The following is a 21,091-nucleotide window of genomic DNA, read 5'->3' on the forward strand; positions in this document are numbered from 1 at the left end:
CCTATCTACATCCATTTGTATTGACACTTAGATGTTTATTTTTATAGCCTTTAGTTAATCTACTGTGTATTGAGTGTGAATAGAAACAAAATTACATACTTTGTATTTCATGTGAAGCGGAAAAAAACTCAGCCTCCATCCATTGGTTGTTGAGCTTATCTCTTGTCCATCTCCTTATTGTGTTCCTCACCAAGGTTATCACTTTGTATATAAATGTAAAAACCTACGTTGTAGGTTGGTCGATGATAATAAATTAATTAGCATGATATACAAATATACAATGCATGCATTTGTACCTAATCTTCTATGTAAACATGGTTGAATTGAAAGAAGAAGAAGAAGTGAAGGTACAAAGTCAATACAAAGGCTCTTCAAATGAAATCTTTTTCTCAAGGAATCACTGATAAATATATGTGTATATCACATGGGTTCAACATAAGGGAATAAAAATGGTAATATACTTGACAGAGTTAAAGACCATAGGGCACATGCTAGCAAATGATAGGGCCTTGTGATCGTCCTTCACTAATTTGGAAAATATTTTGAGGGTGCAATGCAACATTAACCATATAAAAGCATAGTGATCTCTTATAGAGCTTAGTCCAATCCTAGCCCACCCCTTGTAATGAGTCCTAATTTTTTGTAAAGCAACTTAACACTTTTTATAGTCTCTATGAATCCAATTGTGTCTTCTAGTAATCAGCCCCTATTTTTTTAGTAATTTTCATTGTCTCTATGACTCATGAGTCAAATGATGCATAATTAGATTATGAATCTAGAGACTATATCATGAGATATAATTTATATATCTATGAATTTGTAATTGGATCTAAGACTTTCATTATCATATATCTATTTGGTTCAAATTGGCCCGATGAATCTATAAATCTGCTCTAGGGCTCCCTTTATTGAGACAAGCTATATCGTATTACGTGCTGCTCACCACCGAATTTTGTTTAATTGGTTCAAATCCTATGTGTTGTGAGATGCATTGTATAATTGACTCTAGTTCATAGTCTCTCAAGGTTTCTACATAAGAGGGGCTAATTTGTCTCTCGTTATATTGTGGATGTAGTTTCTACTAACCAAATCATCTTCATGTGACCTATCTCATTTAGAAATAATGAATAATTTTTTCCTCTCCATGAGAAAACATGGCCAAGGGCTTAGGGCGAGAAAGAAGGTCAATGACAATGAAGAGATGGCATACAATGACCACACTTGGAAGGAGTACGAGTGACTAAAAGGTTTAGCAATGGTATTGTATCAAAGAGAAGCCCAATGCATGGCCTAACCACTCTTGTAATGAGCTAATCAGGCCCATATGAAATGGAAAGAAGTTAACAACATGGTGGTCATTGGCATGGCTACAATAGTCTAGACATACGTAGATGTAGAGATAAACAAGAGGTGATGGAAAGTCGACAAGTACCTCCATGAGGGTGTTAAGGAAAACACTAAGAACTTAGCCCTCTAGGTATTTTGGCAACCTCATCACAACCACAACTCCCCCTTTTATGCGACCAACATGTTTTACATGCACTTCATGATGGGAATGTCGATTGACTTCTCTTCAAAGTAGACCCACCATTCTACTAAGGACATATAGACACAAAGTGTAACCATTACAAGGATGATTTGTAGTAGGCACTGCAACTTTCTCATCAGTGGGGACTCCAAAGAATCTCTCTCTCCATTAGGGGAGTTTTGAGGTCTCGAAAATGCCCTGTAAGAGATCCTAGAGAGAGAAAACAATTTACGAAATAAAATCATTTTATAGAATTTTTAAAAGGTTTATATTTTGGTAAGTTAAAATATCAAAATTCGTTAATAAGTCATTGTCGTGATATTCTCGTGGTCACATCAAACCTAGAAATCTAGGTCGCCATAAAGTTGGCAAGGTTGTCATAATGAAGATCTTACCTCTCCTCATTAAAGTGAAAAGTAATATTCAATTTGAATTTTGGTGGATACTCGATTGCCTCCCTCCATCGTTTCTCCATCGTTTCTCTCTTCTTTTTTTCTCCTCCTTATTAGTCTCTTCTTTGTTTTCGTTCTTGCTTCTAATCATATCCTTAGCTATGGATCAATCACCCAATGATCTCTGTAACTCAGCTATGGATCAATCATCTAATGATCTCTGTAGCTCTCATAAAATACCTCTCTATCATCTTCATATTGAGTTGGACAGTGAGTATGAACCGATAAGAAAGAGAACAAAATCTATCACGGTTACAGAGTCTATGAAACATATATTGAGGTTTGAAGGAAAGAAGAATATTGATCTTTGGTTAGATGGAAAGCTATATCCCAAAGATCCTAGCAGAAATAGCACTCCTCATTTCTATAATAGCTCGTCATTAATGAGGTTTATTGGTGATGGCTACAATGGATTTTTAGGTTATACACTTAATCTTGTTGCAGAAAAGGATATCCTTGGACTAGAGAATCATCTTTTGATGAAACACAATATAGAGTTGTTGCAGAAGCTAGAGGATTGTCAACAAAAAATTCATTCATTGGAAAAGCGTATCAAAGCTTATCAACAAAAGCAAAATTTATTAGGCCTTCGAAATCGACAAAGAGCTCTTAAAAATATTGAGAATCTCAAACGAGGAGGAGGAGGCTATGGTAAAAGAATCCAAGCAGCAAGGTATATTTTTTTTCACTTGAAAAATCTTAAATATGGCTTTATTTAAACTACTTGCATTGATTTGTGATGTTAATTTTGCTTAGATCTCTTCTACAACCAAATGCAAGTGAAAGAGATTCTTTAAAACCAGCTCAGTTTTATTATCATCTTCTTCCTTCAGTGGTTTCAAAGGATATTTTGGAGAAGAAGAAATTTAAAAAGGCAAAGAAACAATGCTTGGAGTCATTTGTGAAGGATTATTCTTTGGATTCTGAGTTGGTACAGAAGACACTGGATAGTATTGGTATCAGTCGAGATGCTTATATGCAACTTTTCCAACTTTTACAATCAAATATGAAGCAAGGACAGGTACACAATTGCATACTTCCGAAACCATTTATGGTTAGGACTATCAGACAGAGAGTTAATAACAAAGTGATGGAGATTCTAGGTGAGCCTTTTCATATCAAGGCTAGCTTCAAGGGCAAGAAAAAGGAGGTTACATTCAATGAATTTAACAATATTTTCCTTGACTTGCCCACCCTACAATGCTTAATGATCAAATTTTATGACTTGTCAGTAGCAGAGGCACAGGGAGTGGCTAGATTTGTGATTAAACTTGATGAAAGTGAGATTCTGAAATGTAAAAAATTGGAGAGAATCTCTATCACCTTGATGAATAGAGCACTTTCGTCAAGTCATTGCAATTACTCAACATCATTTAGTGTTCAATCTGAATATAACATCTGGTGGCTAGGAGCATTTGAGGTAGATACTGAGAATTTTGATATACTATATTGGGTTTTTCATCAAACATCAATACCTAAAGTTATTCAAAGGCAACAAGCAGGAGAAGAGCTATTTGTTGAAGGATTAGGGAACTACAGGATTGAGTGGCACATAGCTGGTGACCTAAAGACACTCAAATGTATGTATAATATATCAAAGGGAGCTAACTCGAGATCTCCTTGCTTATACTGCATGTCACCAGCTGTAGAGTTAAACTCAAGCAATTGGAATAGAGCTCCCTCTAGGCACAATAAAGATCCACAGTTTAAACCAGTCTTGGACATTCCTTTAGTGAATGCCCATATTTGTACACTTCATGCACTTTGCAGGATAATCGAAAAGCTTGTTAATCTCTATATAGGATTTGCATGGAAGTTGAAGCCATTATCAACTAGAACAGATGCTATAACAAAGGTTGAAAAAGTTCTCTCTGCAATTGGTTTGCATGGTGGCAATGTTGTTATTGAACCATATGTTCAAAAGTCTAAGGATGGTAATTGTGTCCCAAAAAAACCATCTATTGGTGGAGTGAAGGCTAGAAGGTTTTTAGGCTTTCATGGGAGACTTGGCAAGATAAACTCGAGAAATGGTGGCTCAACTATTAAATTTAATCAGTGGAAATCCCTACATAATGCAGTTAAGGATCACACTGATAATGGACAAGCTCGAAATAGAAAAGCTAAAGTTTGGGAAACACTAGACAAAGTGTTTTTTTATTGTGATAAGATTGAATGGAATGATGATGATCTCAAAGACTTTAAAAACCAATTGAACCTTTTCAAAAAGGCGATGACAGAAGCTTGGGGTGATCAACACTTTACTCACTATATGGTAAGAAGTTTGTATATGTTTGTTTCTTCATTGTCAAACTCATATAATGTTTTTTAATAACTTTCCTTATTTGTTGACTATGCAGCATATTCTATACAACCATGCTCCATACTTTATTAAACAATATGGATCTCTATCTATCTGGTCAACCCAAGGTATGGAAAAATCACATAATCAAGCAAGAACAAAATATTTCAGACATACAAGACATGGAGGTGGAAGACACAAAGCCAACAGTTTATTAGAGGTCTTTCAATGGTTCTATTGACAAATTTGGCATAAATTCAAGCTTAGAGCTACAACCACATCAAGCAATACATCATCTTTAGCAAGGACTATACAAATTGTTACCCAAAGAAGAAAAGATAGATATTTAAATTCTTGCGCAAAGCAAAGATTTACAGAATGGTTACAAACCAAACAAAGAGTTGGGAAAAGATGGGTTTCAAGAAACCCTTAATCTTTGGCATCTTCTAGTCTGATTGTGTTGCAGAAGAGTCCTTAGTTTCAGGCACCTCAACAGGGCCTTCAGAGGAGTCCTTGGTTTCAGGTAGCTCGACAGGGCCTCTAGAGGAATCTTTTGTTTCATCCCACTCAATAAGACCTCTGTATTTCAAAAACTCTTGTTTCCGATAGCCTGGAAGAAGCTTCAAATTCTTACTATCTCCTACATAAGAGAGCAAATAGGAGCCAAGAACTCCAAAATATCTAGCTCTAGATCCACTGTATCCAGGCATAAAGCCAAAAACTCCTATGGCTTCTTCCTTCTCCACCAAAATGATCTTGTCCAAACCTCTGCTGAAAACTTGAGATCCAATTAGTTTTGAGATAGCTCTCAAAGCCATCATTGGTAGACTTGGAGAGCTTGACAATCTACTATGATATATTACAATTGTTTGATTGTTTAAGTTTCCAATATAATGGCCAAGGCTTTGATTTTTTCCAAGCTTCATTGACCTAGAGCCCTTGGGCCTTCCAAGAAAGTTGTCCAGATCTTCAATCTCAATCTATAGAACAAACCATAACAGTACAAGATATAAGATATTTATCTATAATGCATAATAAAGTCTAACATAAACTCAATGGGTAACTTCGAATTATATTTCATACCTTAGGGTGTTCATCTTCTTCAAGAAGACTATCATCATAAAGATTTATTGAACTTTTGGGCTTCTCATCTGATGGAGACTTCAATCTCTCTTCATACCCTACATCATCAATATGAAGTTTCTTCTGGACTTGCAAGAACTCTTCTTCTGTAGGTAGCCCCCCCTTTTCGTATTCTATGATCTGATTAATACATGTATGTAAGGCTATAGAGCTATCTTGGAAATTCTCTCCCTCAACATCAAGACTTGCTAGTGGTTCTTGTTCATAACCTATAAAGTTCATGTCATTTTTGCCCCAACCTGCAAGGATTGCTAAGCAATAATCTTCTCTAAGATCAAAAAGATGTTGAATATCATTTAGCAACACATATCTCTTCTTGTTGATAAGATAAGTGGGAAATGTTGGAACACAGGCAAGAGGACCTTCTTCATCAACTTGTGCACTTGGCTCAATCTCCTTTTCTTCCACCATTGTGATATTGTCACTCTTGAATAAACCTACATCAAAACCTTGGACAAGTTGATTCTCAACATCTTCTTGGAACATCTCCTCCTTCTCTTCGACCTCCTTATCCATACTTGCAATATCCTCTAGCTTTCTCTGTTGATCTATATCTGGATAAGAATTTTCCATGTACTGAAGATACACAATAAATCCAACGTCCTTGTGGATCAGAAGGCATTGGTGTTGGTACCTGTGGAAAGGGCAACATGTTTCTTTCTTTCTGAATTCCTCATCAATGAGGTTGAACCTGCCAAGCAAAGTTGACCTGGATGTATTGGTGGCTCCCGTGACATCACTATAATGAACAAATCCATTGACTTCCAAACCTTGCACATGTCTATCATAAAAACATCTGTACTCCTTAAGTTTATCATCAAGATCCTCCAATAACTCCTTCAAATCAAAAGGAACATTGAAAATTTCCCTCATATAGCAAAACTTGGAAGAATTTCCAGTGGTGTGTAAAAAATCAAAGAGCCTATCATCAGATGTCTCAATTATCTCCTCCTCATCCATTCCTTCCAGAGATAGCTTCCTCTTTGTCATATTGACCAGAAAAATATTTCCTGAAAAACAAAAGCACAATAGAACAACATCCAATAAAACAAGATGATATCATGAAAAGAGGCCCCAACATTGATTTTCCAAGACAAAAAAATCAAAACAGGAGAATTTTTTAGTTGACCGGTGAAATGCGAACATTCAAGTGTGTAAGGCAAATGTCTATGAAGAAATCGCGTTTCATTGGACACTAGCTTGAAGACAAAAATTATTCTAATATGTAGCGGTGAAATGCGATACTAAGCAAAATATCATCAACAGAGACATTGTCTCGCGTTTCGATGGTCAAAAATTGCAAATGAAGAAAAAAAACATGAACATAAATTCTATGGAAACACACAAATTGATGATATAATCATTTTTGGAAAAGCTATGCTGCTTTTGAAAGATAGAAAGCACATAACATCTTTAATTCTTCAAGTGTTATAAAACATTCTTTCTATATTAATCAAATTTATTTTGTTAAAATGCTTACAATAAAAAAAATTGTTACCTATCAAAGATTGTTGAACTGCTCTCCACACAGGATGCAGGGACCTTGAAGGGAAGTCGAGACGAAATTTTGGCAGAGAAGAAGACTGTCGGAGAAATGGGTTTGAAATGCTTTTATATCAACCGTTAAGCATGTGGTGATAGTTCCAACGAAAAAGTTTGTGTAATAATGGAAAAATACGTGTACACGTGTCTAACTTAACACATCGTAATAAGCTCCTCAGAAGACGTGCGCATTCTCTTTTTCCAAAAATACGTCACACATGTGTTAAATAACCCTTTTCCAAGTAAATAAAAAATTCCGGTAAGCGAGAGTACGTCACACGTGTGTTATTAACACTTTGCGAAGAACGTTAAGTCCATGCAAATTCACCGCCTTCACCTTTCATCGCATTTCATCGCTACTCCATCTTTGTTTTTGGTGTTCCTTCCAGTCTCCAAGCATTTCCTTCCAATCTCCAACCATTTCACTGCTTCCCCAACAAAGCAAACCTTCAAGCATATTGTCATCTTTAGGCTGAGATTGTGAAGAACAAGCTAAAAAGAAGGTATGATTTCTGCATCTTGCTTTTCAATAACAAGCTCTATTCAATGCATTGTTTTGATATTTTTCCTTAATCCTTTATATTATTATTAGCTCTAGACCACTACAAAAGAATTTTTTCCACAGTGAAAGCATTCCTTAATATTATGGATATTTAAGGAAATCTTCAAATTTTTCCCCTAATTCTGTGGATATTTTAAGTAATCTTAAAATCTTTCCTTGGATCAAAGCTCTTTTTTTTTGTTTTTTCAATTTTTATGCTATTCATGAGCTGTCCGGTGAAACGCGAAAATAAGGTACTTCAAGCAGGTTTCCTGGCTTAAATTCGCGTTTCACTGGACACAATGGACAACAAGTCCGGTGAAACGCGAAAAGAAGCAGCTGCAAGGAGGTGCCTTGCTTGACACTCACGTTTCACTAGACAGCTCGAGAAAAATTGAGCTGATACCAGAAAATGCCATGCAGCATAGATAACTCTTGTCTGGGACTCGCGTTTTGCTTTACATGCTGGAGAAGAAGTAACATATGTTTTTTTGGCAGATGGCTAGGACTAAGGCAACAGCAAGAAAAGAGAAGATTGATCCTAGGGATTTAGCATCAAAGATTCATCAGTCTTCAAAGCCTCAGAAGCTCTCTAGAAAATCAAAGCCAAGGAGAAGGTTTTCTCAAAATGTCAGGTGTCTAAGGGAGATTAGGAAGGCAGTAAATGCTCTTGACAATGCAATTCCAAAGTTGTCTTTTCAGAGGCTTGTCAGGGAAATTTGTGACAGATATAGTTTGGATAGTTTCAGATGGACAAGAACAGCTCTTAATTGTATACAAGAAGCCACTGAGGATTTTCTAATTGAGTTTTTCCAAGATGCCTACATTTGTGCTGCTCATGCTCATAGGCTCACACTCATGGACAAGGACATGGTAATTCTTAGGAGGCTAATATATAGATTTTCAAAGGTCCTTGAGCCAATTCCCCTCACTGATATGAAGACATTTAATATCCTTAATGTGCCCCCAGCTAGAAGAAAGAAAGATGATTCTGGTGTCAAGGTTGAGGATGTCACCCATGAGAAGGATACAAGGCAACATGAAAAAGAGGAGAAGGCTAAAGAGGAACAAGCAGATAAATGGAGAGAGTATAGGAGGCAAAGGGTTGAAGAAAGGGAAATAGAGCAACTAGAGTCCTTTGAAAATGAGCTAGCCACCCTTCTTGAAGCAACTAATCCAAAAGGATTCAGTGTGTTTTGTTTCTTACCTGGTGACTTAGGCAAAAGAACTAAGGTTATCTCCTTTGATGCTGCATGTGTTCAGATTCTTAAGGATAAAAGAAGAGAAGTAAATGACAGTCTTATTCTTGCTGGCCTAAGGTATGTCCATCCGTAATTACTTATACTTTTTGATATTTTTTTAGCAATAAGATTTTTCTTGTTTATACTCACTATTTCTATGCCTTTTCTAGGTGTATAATGCATGAGTTTCCTTTGGATATACAACAAAAAATTGAGGTTTTTGATCCATCTATCTCATTCTTTATGAGGAATGAGCTTGATGCAAGTTTTATTGAGCACTGGCTCAATTTGATTGACTTTGATACTTTGGAGCTGCTTATAATTCCATATAATGAAAAGTAAGTGATTCAATATTCTATTAGAGTTTTTGAGATTTTATCCTACTAATTTGTTGATATATGATTGCTTTTAGTTCTCATTGGAGCTTGATTGCAATAGACCTTGTGGATAAGCAATGCTTTTTAATCAACTCTATGAAAGGAAGCCATGGAAATGCTAAATTGTAAGTTATATTATCCAAGGGCTCCTTGATATTTCAATTCTTTTTTTTGTAAGTACTCTAAATTTCAACATATTTTATATATAGAGGTGCCAAAAGATTAATTGAAGAGCTAGAGAAAAGACCCCCTATGCCATCTGATTTGCTTGCAACAATGCAATATAGACAAGTTGCGGTAAGTTATTCATTAAAATAATTGAAACATGAGTTTATTCTATGAACTACCATTCGTCCTCTTTATAGTTTTACTTTGTGTTGGTGGTTGCAGTGTCCCCATCAGGATGATAGCCATTCTTGTGGCTGGAGGGTGATTGCAAATGCTAGAAGAATGGTTAACTTTGTTTATCTTAATGATGATAAACATGTAAAGGTAATATGAAAGATGCTAAACTTTAAGATAGATATTAATTACAAATAGTCCATTGATGATAAAAATATAGTCTATTGTAAGAACAATAATGAACTAAAACTCTTTTTTCTATAAATGTGTGACTATTTTCGAAGGATTGCTATACATCTGAGCATATTTGGTACATCAGAGCAAAGCTCTTGAAGTATATGATGGTCAATTGTATACAACCAACAACAGAGATTGGTGGGGATTTGCACCATGAAGGAGATGCGATGCCTATAACCATGGAAGGCAAATCCACAGCTTCAACACCTTCTATACCCAAGACATCAAACAAAGGCAAAAGGACTCCTAGAAAGGATAGTTCTCCAAAAAAGAAATAGCTTTGCCATATCGCCTTGTAGGCCTTCATATATAGAAATTTGCCCTTCAGCCCTTGTATATCTCATAGAGATGGCAGATAGACATCTGCTACAAAATTTGTACATGTATTTTATATTGATAGTAAAGATATCTTTTCTTGAATGTCATTGCAGTGTATTTTATTTTCTCTCCTTTTCGATATTTGCAAAAAATAAATTACAAATGTTTGTTAGTTAGAAAGTGAGATCTTGATATACATCTAAGTACATATAATATGATGTGAAAACTTACTCGTTTCTTGTCAAGTTGGCATACAAAGGAGCATGGTAGTTCAATGTCTTCATTTTGTAAATCCATCCTCACTTGATGTAGCGTACATGATTTTCTGATCTTTAAGATTGCAATAATATCCTCGTTGAACCAAATATCAAGATCCACAATAGGATCCTTGCTGAAATCATTAAGATTCTGGTCTAAAGCAACTAGACTACTACCAACAAAATGCCATCGACTATAGTAAAAGCTAAGGATAAAATTTTGAGTAGCAATCATATATTTACAAGCTATAGAGTTTTGATCTATCTTACATATAATTTTTCCTTCTGTCCTTGTATCCCATCCTTCATCAACAAATTGTATGATATGATCATATGTTAGTCTCTTCACTGAAAGCATGGTTTTTGTTATTCTTATCTCCATATTAGAGAAGAAATCAATAAATATATTAATAGGCATAAATAAAGTAACTTTGCTTAGCCTACTTGAGATATTAGATTTTAGTGCTTTCTGGATCTCAGAAAATATCTTACATCTATAGCCCTCACTAATAGCTAGACTTGGCAAAGGCCACTCAAAGCTTGAAAAATCTGGCAAAGGAAGGAGTTTTATTGATCCCCATTGGCAACGCCGCATAGGAATAACATAAGAATGGTCATAAAAGAATATTCCATTCTCTGCAAGCTTTGTCTTCTTTCTACCTCTATACATTTCTTCTCCAATTGAACCATGTATAACATCAATAATATCAATAATAGATTCCACTGGTTGCCATTCCTCAAGATTAGAGGGATAGACATCTACAAGACAAACAAATATTATAATGGAAAAACCTAAACCATGTTTAAGAAAGGAAAAACTTTAAGAATCAAATTCTTACAATTTGGTCTATGCATTGGAAGCTTTGAAGATCCAGGTTTCAAACACAGCTCTCTATGCATGAACACATGTTGCACTAGTATCTCTTTGATACTATTCTTATTTGCTCCAAGCTTAAAATCTCGGATTCTGCCCTTCCAAGTAGAGATAAACGAGCTCTCATGTCTTTGTCTTTTTCCACGTTTTGCTTGTTGCATGGTGATCCAACTACCTTTGCTAATGATAGTAGGAATCCATCTTCCATTAGTTTGGAATGAGTTAAACACTGATATGGATGTGATTTGGGACGCCTTGTTGAAGGTCGAATTTCTGTATCCATGGTAGAAGAGAGAGATACATGCACAGAGAGAGAGAGAGAGAGAGAGAGAGAGAGAGAGAGGACTAGGCTATCATAACGGAGGGAAAAACAATAGAGGAATAAAAGAAAGGAGGGAAAAAACTGAGCGCCATGCTTTTCACCAATTTGAATTTTGATTACATCAGTCATTATCATTAATCTAGAAACATCATTAAATAAAAGTAGCCGAGACTCTATGCCATTAATGCAAAAGATGTCATAATCACGAATATAAGAGACTAAAAATACATAATACAAATACAAATTCGTAATATTATCATATTTATATATTTTTGTAAAATGATTTTTTAATTTTTTTAAAATAGAAGTTCCGTTACGGAGGCTTTGCTCTTATTGGTCTAGAGCACTCTCTCTCCACATCCTAAAAGGCATTTTCGAGACCTCAAAACTCCCCTAATGTCTCTCTCTCTCTCTCGTCACATCTTCTTATTCTTGCTTGCAAAAAGTGTCCACAGCTGGGCTTTAGCCAATCTTGGTAGTACCTTCTTTTATCAACCTTATGGCGATGGAGATAATCCTTTGATATCGGGTATCCAAACAATATGACAACCTCAAATGCTCAATAAGTATGGTCATAATAGCTTCCTAGCAATGGATGTGACACTCAGCACCAAATAAGTATAAGGTATTATATTTTGTATTCTTTCTTAGCTTTAATTTTGTAATTATGGTATCCCTAAGTTTTTTTTAAAATCTTATACAATTATTGTGTTCATTTTTGTGATGGAATTCATGTGGCATGGACCATTATGTCCTCTTCTTGTACCACATTAGTTATATCATGTGGCTAATTGCATAAGACATTGATTCTTGGACTATAACAAGTCATGGGAACCAAATGCTTTTATGGTGGATGATGCTCAATTAGAAATCAATGCTATTCTCAATAAGGTTTCTTTCTACAATTACATTTGTTGTCTTTACTCCTCATAGTTAACCACAAAGTGCTTGTATCCATTTCTATTTCCATAGGGAGGCTTTTGGTGTTCCTATATACCTATGTATATGACACGTGAGAAGGAGTTGGCTAAAAAACCTTGTGCATAAGTTGGATGATATTCAAGTTTGTTTTGATATGTTTAGAACGCTTGACAACATTATCAACATGCAAGGTACACCTAATTCACATGAGAATGCTATGATAGATGCGGCTCATACTGTACTATCAAAGTTTTATGAAAAATACAAATAGGAAGCATCATTCATCAAGTACTTCAAGGATACATGGTTATCTTGTATAGGTAAACCTATATACAATAATATGCTTGCAATATTATAAGTCTATCAAACTAATAAATTTATATATAATTTTCTATTTATGTGAAATACATTTAATGATTTCACTCTCAATATGTAGGAATGTGGATGTGTGCTACACGATTTCTTCATCATGCAAATCAAGAGATAAATGGTAGCATTCAATCTTACCATTGGGTTTTGAAGATTTTCTTTCTTAGTGAGTAACGCAACTTGCATGATCGATGCATCGACTGGTTGATTGAGACATTGGTTTGATCTTGTCATGCATACTATGGGTACCACGATATGCTAAAAGATGTTGGTTTCAAGAAGAACTTTAATGTTTTAAAGGTAGACTTAGAAAACTTCATTCAAAGAACTAAAGAAGTACAATCTAGTAGAATTAGCCAATGGAAAAGAATTTATTTTTGCACAACAATCTAGTGAAGTGGAATTTAACCTATGAGGCAAATCTACCAATATGAGGTTCAAGGTTATGAACTTGGAAGCCTACGAGTGCCTATTAGGAATGGATTGGCTAATCCCCAATTATGTGCACAATCATTGTGGAAAGGGCTAGATTACATTCTAAAATATAAAAGAGGAGAAAGTGACTACCCAAGGCAAGGACGAAAAGTGAGTTTTGAGTTCGGACCTAGTGATCTGCAAAAGCCCACAATGAGATACAAGAAGATGTTACAAAACTACGTTGATCTTGCTTGGCTTTAGGTGAAAGGAGCAATTTCAGAGTTTGTCATATAGATGGTAGAAACTGTTTGAATCACAACTATCCAAGAAATTTCTAAGCATCACGATTCACTGGCTAAAGCCATGTCAGAGAATGTAGACGGGGACCTTGATGAATGTCTTACCATGTGAAGGATGAAACAATCTGTCAAAACCACGAAAATGGCATGAATAATCATGTGAGTAGTTCCATCGATGAACCTCTTCTGCAATAATGTCAGCCCAAACCCAAGGTGTTTACATTCTCCATTGGCTACTATCTTCACCGCTTCCTCAAAATTCTTAGGGTTTTTTACCTCTAATTTTACTCTCCAATCTTCTAATTTTTATCCATTTACAAAATACATTATCTTCAACATAACTGGTGCTATCTCACCTTCTAACAATGTTAAACTCCATCGATTCCACAATTGTATTAACGAGTACATAATCCAACTTTTGCAAGGATTGCACTGAAAACACAACCATGGGAATCATCAGAGCTTATGCTAAGGCTCTCTAGAGTACTCTTTCAAAGGGAAGCAGCCATGAAATCATAAGCGACTAGCTTATAGAAAGCATTTTGAAGCTGAGACCATCTCCTTGCATGGAAAGAGTCTCCCGAAAGATGTAATGAATAATTATCTTAAGATGCATTAAGTGGAGAATGAGCACACAGACATGCTGAGACAAGCAGCACTCAAATATGCTGTAAATGGAAGAGGCAAGGGTGAGGAAATCTTCCCTCTCAAGCCTGCGCAAGAGAGCGGATGTAGTCATTGAACATCTTGGCCTCAATGTTGATCTCTTGGATGATGGCCTTGGATGCCTGATACAAGAACTTGGGACCATCTTCCATCATGATACATGGTATAAAATTCATCATAAAAACATTATATTTAATAAATACTCACTCAAAAAATTTACCAAAAAAATTATATTCAATTTAAGAGCAATTTTCAAGTATTTTTAGCTTTCTTCAATTTTTTAAAAATTAAATCAGTCTCATCAATAAATATCAGCAACCATTCAAAGTGAAAAAAAAAACAAGCTTTGAGATATTTCATAAAAATTATAAACTAAGAAAATTGCAACATCATGCTATTTATTTTTGTTAAACGAAACAAACATCTACTTGGAAACACATGGGTCGAAATTGTGTCTTTGAAAGCGTGTCTCGCAGTCCAGTCAGGGAATTCGGTTTGCTAATGCTCCTCACAACAATTCTCTTGATTTTCTAGTCTGAAGTTATGTTCCCAAAGTCGCTACTATGGTCTTGCATTCTCCATGTGTGAACAAGGCTTTGGTGTTTCTTTTAATTATGCCTTTAGTGATATAGGTTGAAAAGGAAGAGAAGAATCCTCTTTATGCATGTCGATTGATTAGATTGGACTGCAATGATTTTGGGATTCTATAGATTGATGACACCTTGCTACAGGATTGATCGTCTTGATTAAAGCAAGGTGAGGAATGATGTTTTCATGTAGATGGCGATGAATTGTATACCCCTATTCTAAATGGAGAGAGTGGCAATGATGAAGATCTATGAGGCAATTCTACCAATATGAGGTTCAAGGTTATGAACTTGGAAGCCTATGAGTGCATATTAGGAATGGATTGGCTAATCCCCAATTGTGTGCACATTCATTGTGGAAAGGGCTAGATTACATTCTGAAACATAAAAGAGGAGACAGTGACTACCCAAGGCAAGGACGAAAAGTTGAGGATAATATTAGCAAAAGCTTCTTGCATTGTTAAAGGATTACGAAAAGGCCTACATTTTATTTAATTAAGCTTAATAAGATTGAACAAGGTAATGAAGCCAAAGAAGAACCATCTTGGCTAAAGGAATATATAGATGTATTTACAAAGGAACTAATGGAACTTCCACCCCAAAGGGAGGTTGACCAAGAGATTGAGTTAGTATCAAGAGCCGCTCTAATAGAACCAGATGTCCATTCTAGAAGCTATTGAATTAAAGGATCTTTCAATAGATTAATTCGTGATATTTTTCAACCCTATCTTAACGATTGTGTCCTCGTCTTCTTTGACGACATCCTAACCTACTCAAAGAAAGACAAAAACCATGAACCGCAACTCTGCATTGTCCTTGAAATAATGCAAATATAAAAACTCTATGCCAAGAAGAAGAAATGTGAGTTCTTCAAAAGATAGATTGAGTATCTTGGATTCATAGTATCCAATGAAGGAATTATACTGGATTCTTCCAAGGTAAAAGATGTCCAAGAATGGCTACCCATTGAGATATAAATCATAGGATAAGTCATATCCTATGTATGTATAAATAAAGTAGAGGTTGTGTGTGAATAGTCCCAAATGTCAAAAGTTATCTATCACGTTAGAGGATACTAGTGTGTGTATCACTTGACATAAAGGAACAAGAAGAATGAAGATGAAGAAAAACTCTTGAGCCTCCATATTTTGTGCCATTGCTCCTTTCGTTGTGCATCCTTCTCTATTTTCCTCATCACCTCTAAAAACAACAAAAGAAGTGTGAAGCATTTTGGGGTTAATTAAATGGTATAGGATTTTTACCAAGGATTATGCCTTGATTGTTGCTGCATATCTCACTAATTTGCTCAAGAAACAAGTTGCTATTGTGTAGACTCCCATTGAATATTCTAGCTTTGAGAAACTTAAGCATAGCTTAGTTTTAGTTCCTATCCTAAAGCTACCCAAAGTTGTAATAGATGAAATATCTCTTGCATTGGGTTGTGTGCTTATATAGGAAGGTCATCTAGTGGCCTATTCTTCAAGGAAATGGAAGGCTCATGAGAAGAATTATGTTACACATGATCTAAAACTGCTAGCAATAATCTATGCTCTTAGGCTATGCACACTATTTTCTTAGAAATAAGTTTTATGTAGTCACTTACCACTAAAGTCTCAAGTGGATCTTTATGCAACAAGACCTAAACATGACCCAATGTTGGTGGATAGAAATCTAGTAGCAAGAATAGGATTTTGAAATCAAGTACATGCCAAAAAGAGAGAATTAAGTAGCATATGCCCTAAGCTACAAAGAATTTCTCGATGCTCTCATCTTAAAGAAACCCTCTAAAGCAAAATCTCTAACTACCATGGTGTCAATGCCCATAGCAATCCTATTATAGAGATGACCAGGGAAGAAGCAACTAAAGATCCAAGGTATGAACATATGCTATGGGAGGCCCAAGCCAAAGAACAAGAGCCTAAGGTCAAATTCAAGTATCAAAACTTCTCTATTGACAAAGGACTTGTCTACTTCAAGACGAGGTTGTGCATTTCTTCGAGCCAAGAAATCAAGAAGAAGATACTTTGGGAAGCTCATGACTCCCCATTCTCAAGACATCTTGGCTATACCAAAACTCTCAATGCCATAAGAAAAAGCTATCACTGGCAAAAACTCAAAGGCGATATACTTGGGTTACTACTTATGCTTAACCTACCAACATGTAAATGCTAAACATGTTAAAATACTAAGCAAGCTCCAGCCACTGGATATCCCTCAAATGAAATGGAAATTTATCAATATGGATTTCCTATTTGGGCTATGTTAACCCCAATTCAAGACGGAAGAAAAAGAATTCAAGAATGCAGATGCAATGGAAGAAGCAAGAAGGAGAACAACTTAAAGTACAAGGGCGGCCTCAAAAATCAAGTCAAAGAAAAAAGTGCATTTTTAAATGCAAGGCGACCCTAAAATTGTTGTAAAAGAGCACCAGACTCCCTCTTGTGCAAATTATAAAAGGTAGGCGAGCATACGTAAAGAGATCAGGCAAATAGAAGGAAATGGAAAAGTGGACCTTGCCACAATAGCCAGTCATATAAAAAAGGGATGGGCGCCCAAGTGATTTAGGGCATGTATAAAAGCCAAAAAGTGAATAGAGAAGCTCATTCTTTGGTGTGTGGCAAAAGTGGACTCATCTTCTTCTCTTCCTCTCTTCTCTTTGCTTGCTTGTGTGTGCTTAAGAGAGGGAGTGTGAGGGACTGAGAGAGTGAGTGTGTGAGGGTGAGGGATCTTGGAGGTGAAGCTCTCCATCTTCTCCTCTCCTCTCTTCTCTTCTCTCTTGTCTCACGGGGGCTATGGAGGATAGAGCTTGGAGGTGGAGGCTTGAGGGTGCTTGAGCATGCATCACGAATCGTGGAGCTACTGGTGTGCTTGAGGGAGGAGGCAACTCATTCGAGCATCGAGGTAAGCTCACTACACCCTGGTAGGATCGAAGGTGCATTAGCTAGGTGAGAGATAGTCATAGGTGCTCGCTTGAAATTCTTGAAGGGATAAGCAGTCCGTGGGGCTTGAAGGTTGAGTAGTGAGGTCCCTCTACATTTTGGTTCTGTTGCTGAGACCAACGGATTCAAGCTTGAGCGCTTGTGCGCCTCAACAAGAAATGCCTAATAAATAGTCAAATACTGCACTCATTGAGGAATACTTAGGCCACGAGGGTGGTCATATTGGCTAGGATGGGGGCCTAATTGATTTTGAATAAGTGCAACATCTTAAAAATGCTCTAGCGAGCATCGATGTAACCCAAACCAGTGCTTGAGATAGATAGGAGGTTTTGGGTTTTTAATCCTTGCAACAAGTTTTTTTTTAAATGATTATTAGGCAAGTAGGAGAAATCATTTTAGTACTTTTATTTTGATTTTTGTTGCATTTAGAGTAGGTAGGATCAAGAAATTGAAGCGGAAATCTTTAGGCTTGCTACTATAAAACAAGCCCAAACAGGGTACAAATCAAGAAAAATGAGGAAAAAAAGAGTGCTTGAATGGATTTATGTCGCTAAGAGAGTGATTGGAAAGGTCAAGGGAAGGGTTCATAACCCAAGAGGCCAAGGGAGAGCTCATTTGCAACTGTGGCATTGAGAGAGAGAGAGAGAGAGAGAGAGAGAGAGAGAGAGAGAGAGAGAGAGAGAGAGAGAGAGAGAGAGAGAGAGACCCATTGCCCGCGTTGGATCGATTGCTTCACCCAGGAGTCTTTTGCGCATTGCAGGTATATACAACTCTTCTCCTCTATCCATAGCTTTGATCTGGAGGTGCGAGCTATATATTGTGACCTAAATCGCATGATTTGATTGATTTGTCGTCGTATCTGCCAAAATCACGTCATGTTTGGCCTACTTGAGTGACAACGATTCTAGGCTAAACCCCAGAATCGGCTATTGGCCCTCTTGTATTCAACCATTCATCCCACCACCATTCAAATGCTTAGGACTTAGCCCGCTGGCCAAATCAACCATTTGGACCAACTTTGCATTCGGCCCACCTAACTCGACCCTTAGTTGTTCGGCCCGAACCCATTTGGATGAACCACTCGACCCTCAGCCCTGTTGATTCGGCCCACTACCATTTGACCATTTGGCCCTCGAACAACCACATTCAAACTGGCCAAATTTGACATTCCGATCAGTTGCATTCAGCCCTTTCTCATTCGGCCCTTGGCCATTTTAGTGGGCCGAATCGGACATTCAGCCCCTGCAATTTTGATTTGCTTGGCTGAATTTGGATTTTTTCAAATTTTTAACATGTAGGCCTTGACTGACCCAAACCATTGCCGTGCAAACCCCCGAAGGCCATACAGACACTTAAAACACCCTTCTGGCATGAGAAATGGGAAAAACATTTAGACATGGACTTAGAAGTGACTCTACTCCTAATCAACCAGGTAGCAGACCAAGCTGCTACGTAGCACCAGACTAAGTCATAGATCCCCTAACAGATCTCAATCAAGCTGAACAATGTAGCATAAACCCTAGGACCAATGAGAACGGCCAGAAACTGAACTTACAGCCTATCAAGCCAAATCTGTAAATCCGAGTGTGAGAGCTGCATCGTCACTTTACCTTTGCACTCATACTGTTTTCCAACACTTGAAGTACATCTAAGAAAAGTTGAAAGCCTGATTGTGCACAATGCACGGAAGAGAGTATACACACACACACAAAGTGACTCTAAATTGAGGATTGTTTGTAATTAACAAGGAACTTACTCAGACGTAACCATAGAATGAACCCACCAGTAGAAAAAGACCCTAAGATATAGTCGGGTGATCAAAACCCCAAGCGTAGGACCAAGTGAAAGGCGCAACAGAGAAGCCAAACGTAGAAAGGACAAACACCATTGGAGGAGTGGATCTGCCCGGTCTAATCAATCTCATCGACAATCTGGTGGAGAGAGAGACCGTTGACATGGCAGAGACAAGTGCTAACCGCATACGAAACAAAGAACTCAACCTGGGAGAGGTGATCCAGGAAATGGTGAATAAATATGACACTCAAACCTGGTTGGACCACCATGGTAGGCTAGCCGAAGATATTATGGAAGATCTCGAGGAGAAAAGAATGCTAGCACGTAAAGCCTTGCAAGGCATAGTTGCATACAATTAGGAACAGCAAACTAGAAGCTTATGGGGCAGAACATAGAAATGTGAGAGATCTAGCAGGTAGAAATCGAATAGGACCAGACATAGAGAGACAGAGAGAGATAGAGAGAGCACTAGAAGAGAACCTCACACTGAGTGAGCTTCTAATGAAGCAATTACTAGATAACACGATGGAAAAGCAGAGTGCATCAGCTCTAGGGACTTCACTGCTTGCAAGATTAGGAGTTACCCAGGGCTCCAAGAGCCAATCTAAAATCCATGTAGTTGCAAAGCAGTTGGATGAATACCATCCAGACAATGATCCCTACAGCTTCGTAGAGCAGTTCGAGCAAGTCTATGAAGCCAACAGCCTCACACTGATCTCACTTAGAGATCACAAGCTTTTGGCCTATGCTTAGGTGATAAAGGGAGGACTTGGTACACTAGCCTAGATACCGCACATCGCAATAACTTCAATAACCTCAAGAATCTCTTCATTAAGATATTCTTAGAGGCTGGGTACTTAGACAACCTGATCGTATGACTCATGAATGTGAAACAGAGAGATAAGGAAGACATCTTGGATTATGTGACCCATGTGTGGAACTCTTTAAGAGAAACTTGATGAATGAACAACCCACAGAGAGAGCGGTGTCCATAGTCTTATCAATGGGATATGAAGTGAAGAACTCTACAAGGCCTTGGTAGGCAACTCAAGCTTGTAGCGAGACATGCAGGTCTTTGAAGAGGCCATTAGAGTGGATGACCAACTCAAGGAGAGAAGCTCCAAGAGCTCAAGACGAGAAGAGACTAACCCTAGAAACTCTGAGAGAGCTTCAATGTCAAGCCAAAGATCAGGCCCAAGTACTCAAGACAATACTCAGGACAAAGGAAAGGGCATTGACCCAAGTCAAAAGCTAGCGGAGATGAAGATGGAGCTAGCCAAACTACAAGAGATGAACATGGCTGCACATTCAGTGTGTGTATTATGGTAGAAACCACCTGCTAGCAACTAAGTGTCAGGACCCTAGGTCCCGACCTTGCGCAAATTGTGGTAGGTTCGGCCACGATGCCATGCATTGTAGACTACCAAGGAGACTTTTGTACTCACAACCTTACAATCAGCCTTACTTGGCAAATAGGCTGCCAAATTTCTTTGGAAGGAGAATTCCATTGGCTCTCCCAGCACCCAATGATGCTAAACCAGTCATTCCTAGGATGATGGAGATAAACCCCATAGGAATACCTAGACCACTTGGACCCTACGTAACCCATCCACGGAGCAACGCTCT

General features: G+C 37.3%; 1 protein-coding gene across 1 annotated transcript; it reads left to right on the top strand.

Annotated features, from left to right (window-relative positions):
* Positions 1-314: 314 nt before the first annotated feature.
* Positions 315-20,218, top strand: LOC148027161 (uncharacterized). The gene is made up of 6 exons (XM_087690397.1): positions 315-347; positions 8,769-8,824; positions 8,917-9,084; positions 9,159-9,248; positions 9,333-9,420; positions 20,003-20,218. The coding sequence occupies exons 1-6, from the start codon at positions 315-317 to the stop codon at positions 20,216-20,218; spliced, it is 651 nt and encodes a 216-aa protein (XP_087546523.1).
* Positions 20,219-21,091: the final 873 nt, after the last annotated feature.

Source organism: Lygodium microphyllum, chromosome 13, assembly GCF_053477565.2.
Source record: "Lygodium microphyllum isolate KBCC chromosome 13, Lygodium_microphyllum_v1.1.10, whole genome shotgun sequence".
Lineage (NCBI taxonomy): Eukaryota > Viridiplantae > Streptophyta > Polypodiopsida > Schizaeales > Lygodiaceae > Lygodium > Lygodium microphyllum.

Bases quoted from the DNA above. Each gene is read 5' to 3' on its own strand.
- LOC148027161 (XM_087690397.1), top strand. From the start codon at position 315: ATGGTTGAATTGAAAGAAGAAGAAGAAGTGAAG. The intron at 348-8,768 runs GTACAAAGTCAA...GCATGTGTTCAG, and splicing joins AAGAAGAAGAAGAAGTGAAG to ATTCTTAAGGATAAAAGAAG. The intron at 8,825-8,916 runs GTATGTCCATCC...TGCCTTTTCTAG, and splicing joins CTTATTCTTGCTGGCCTAAG to GTGTATAATGCATGAGTTTC.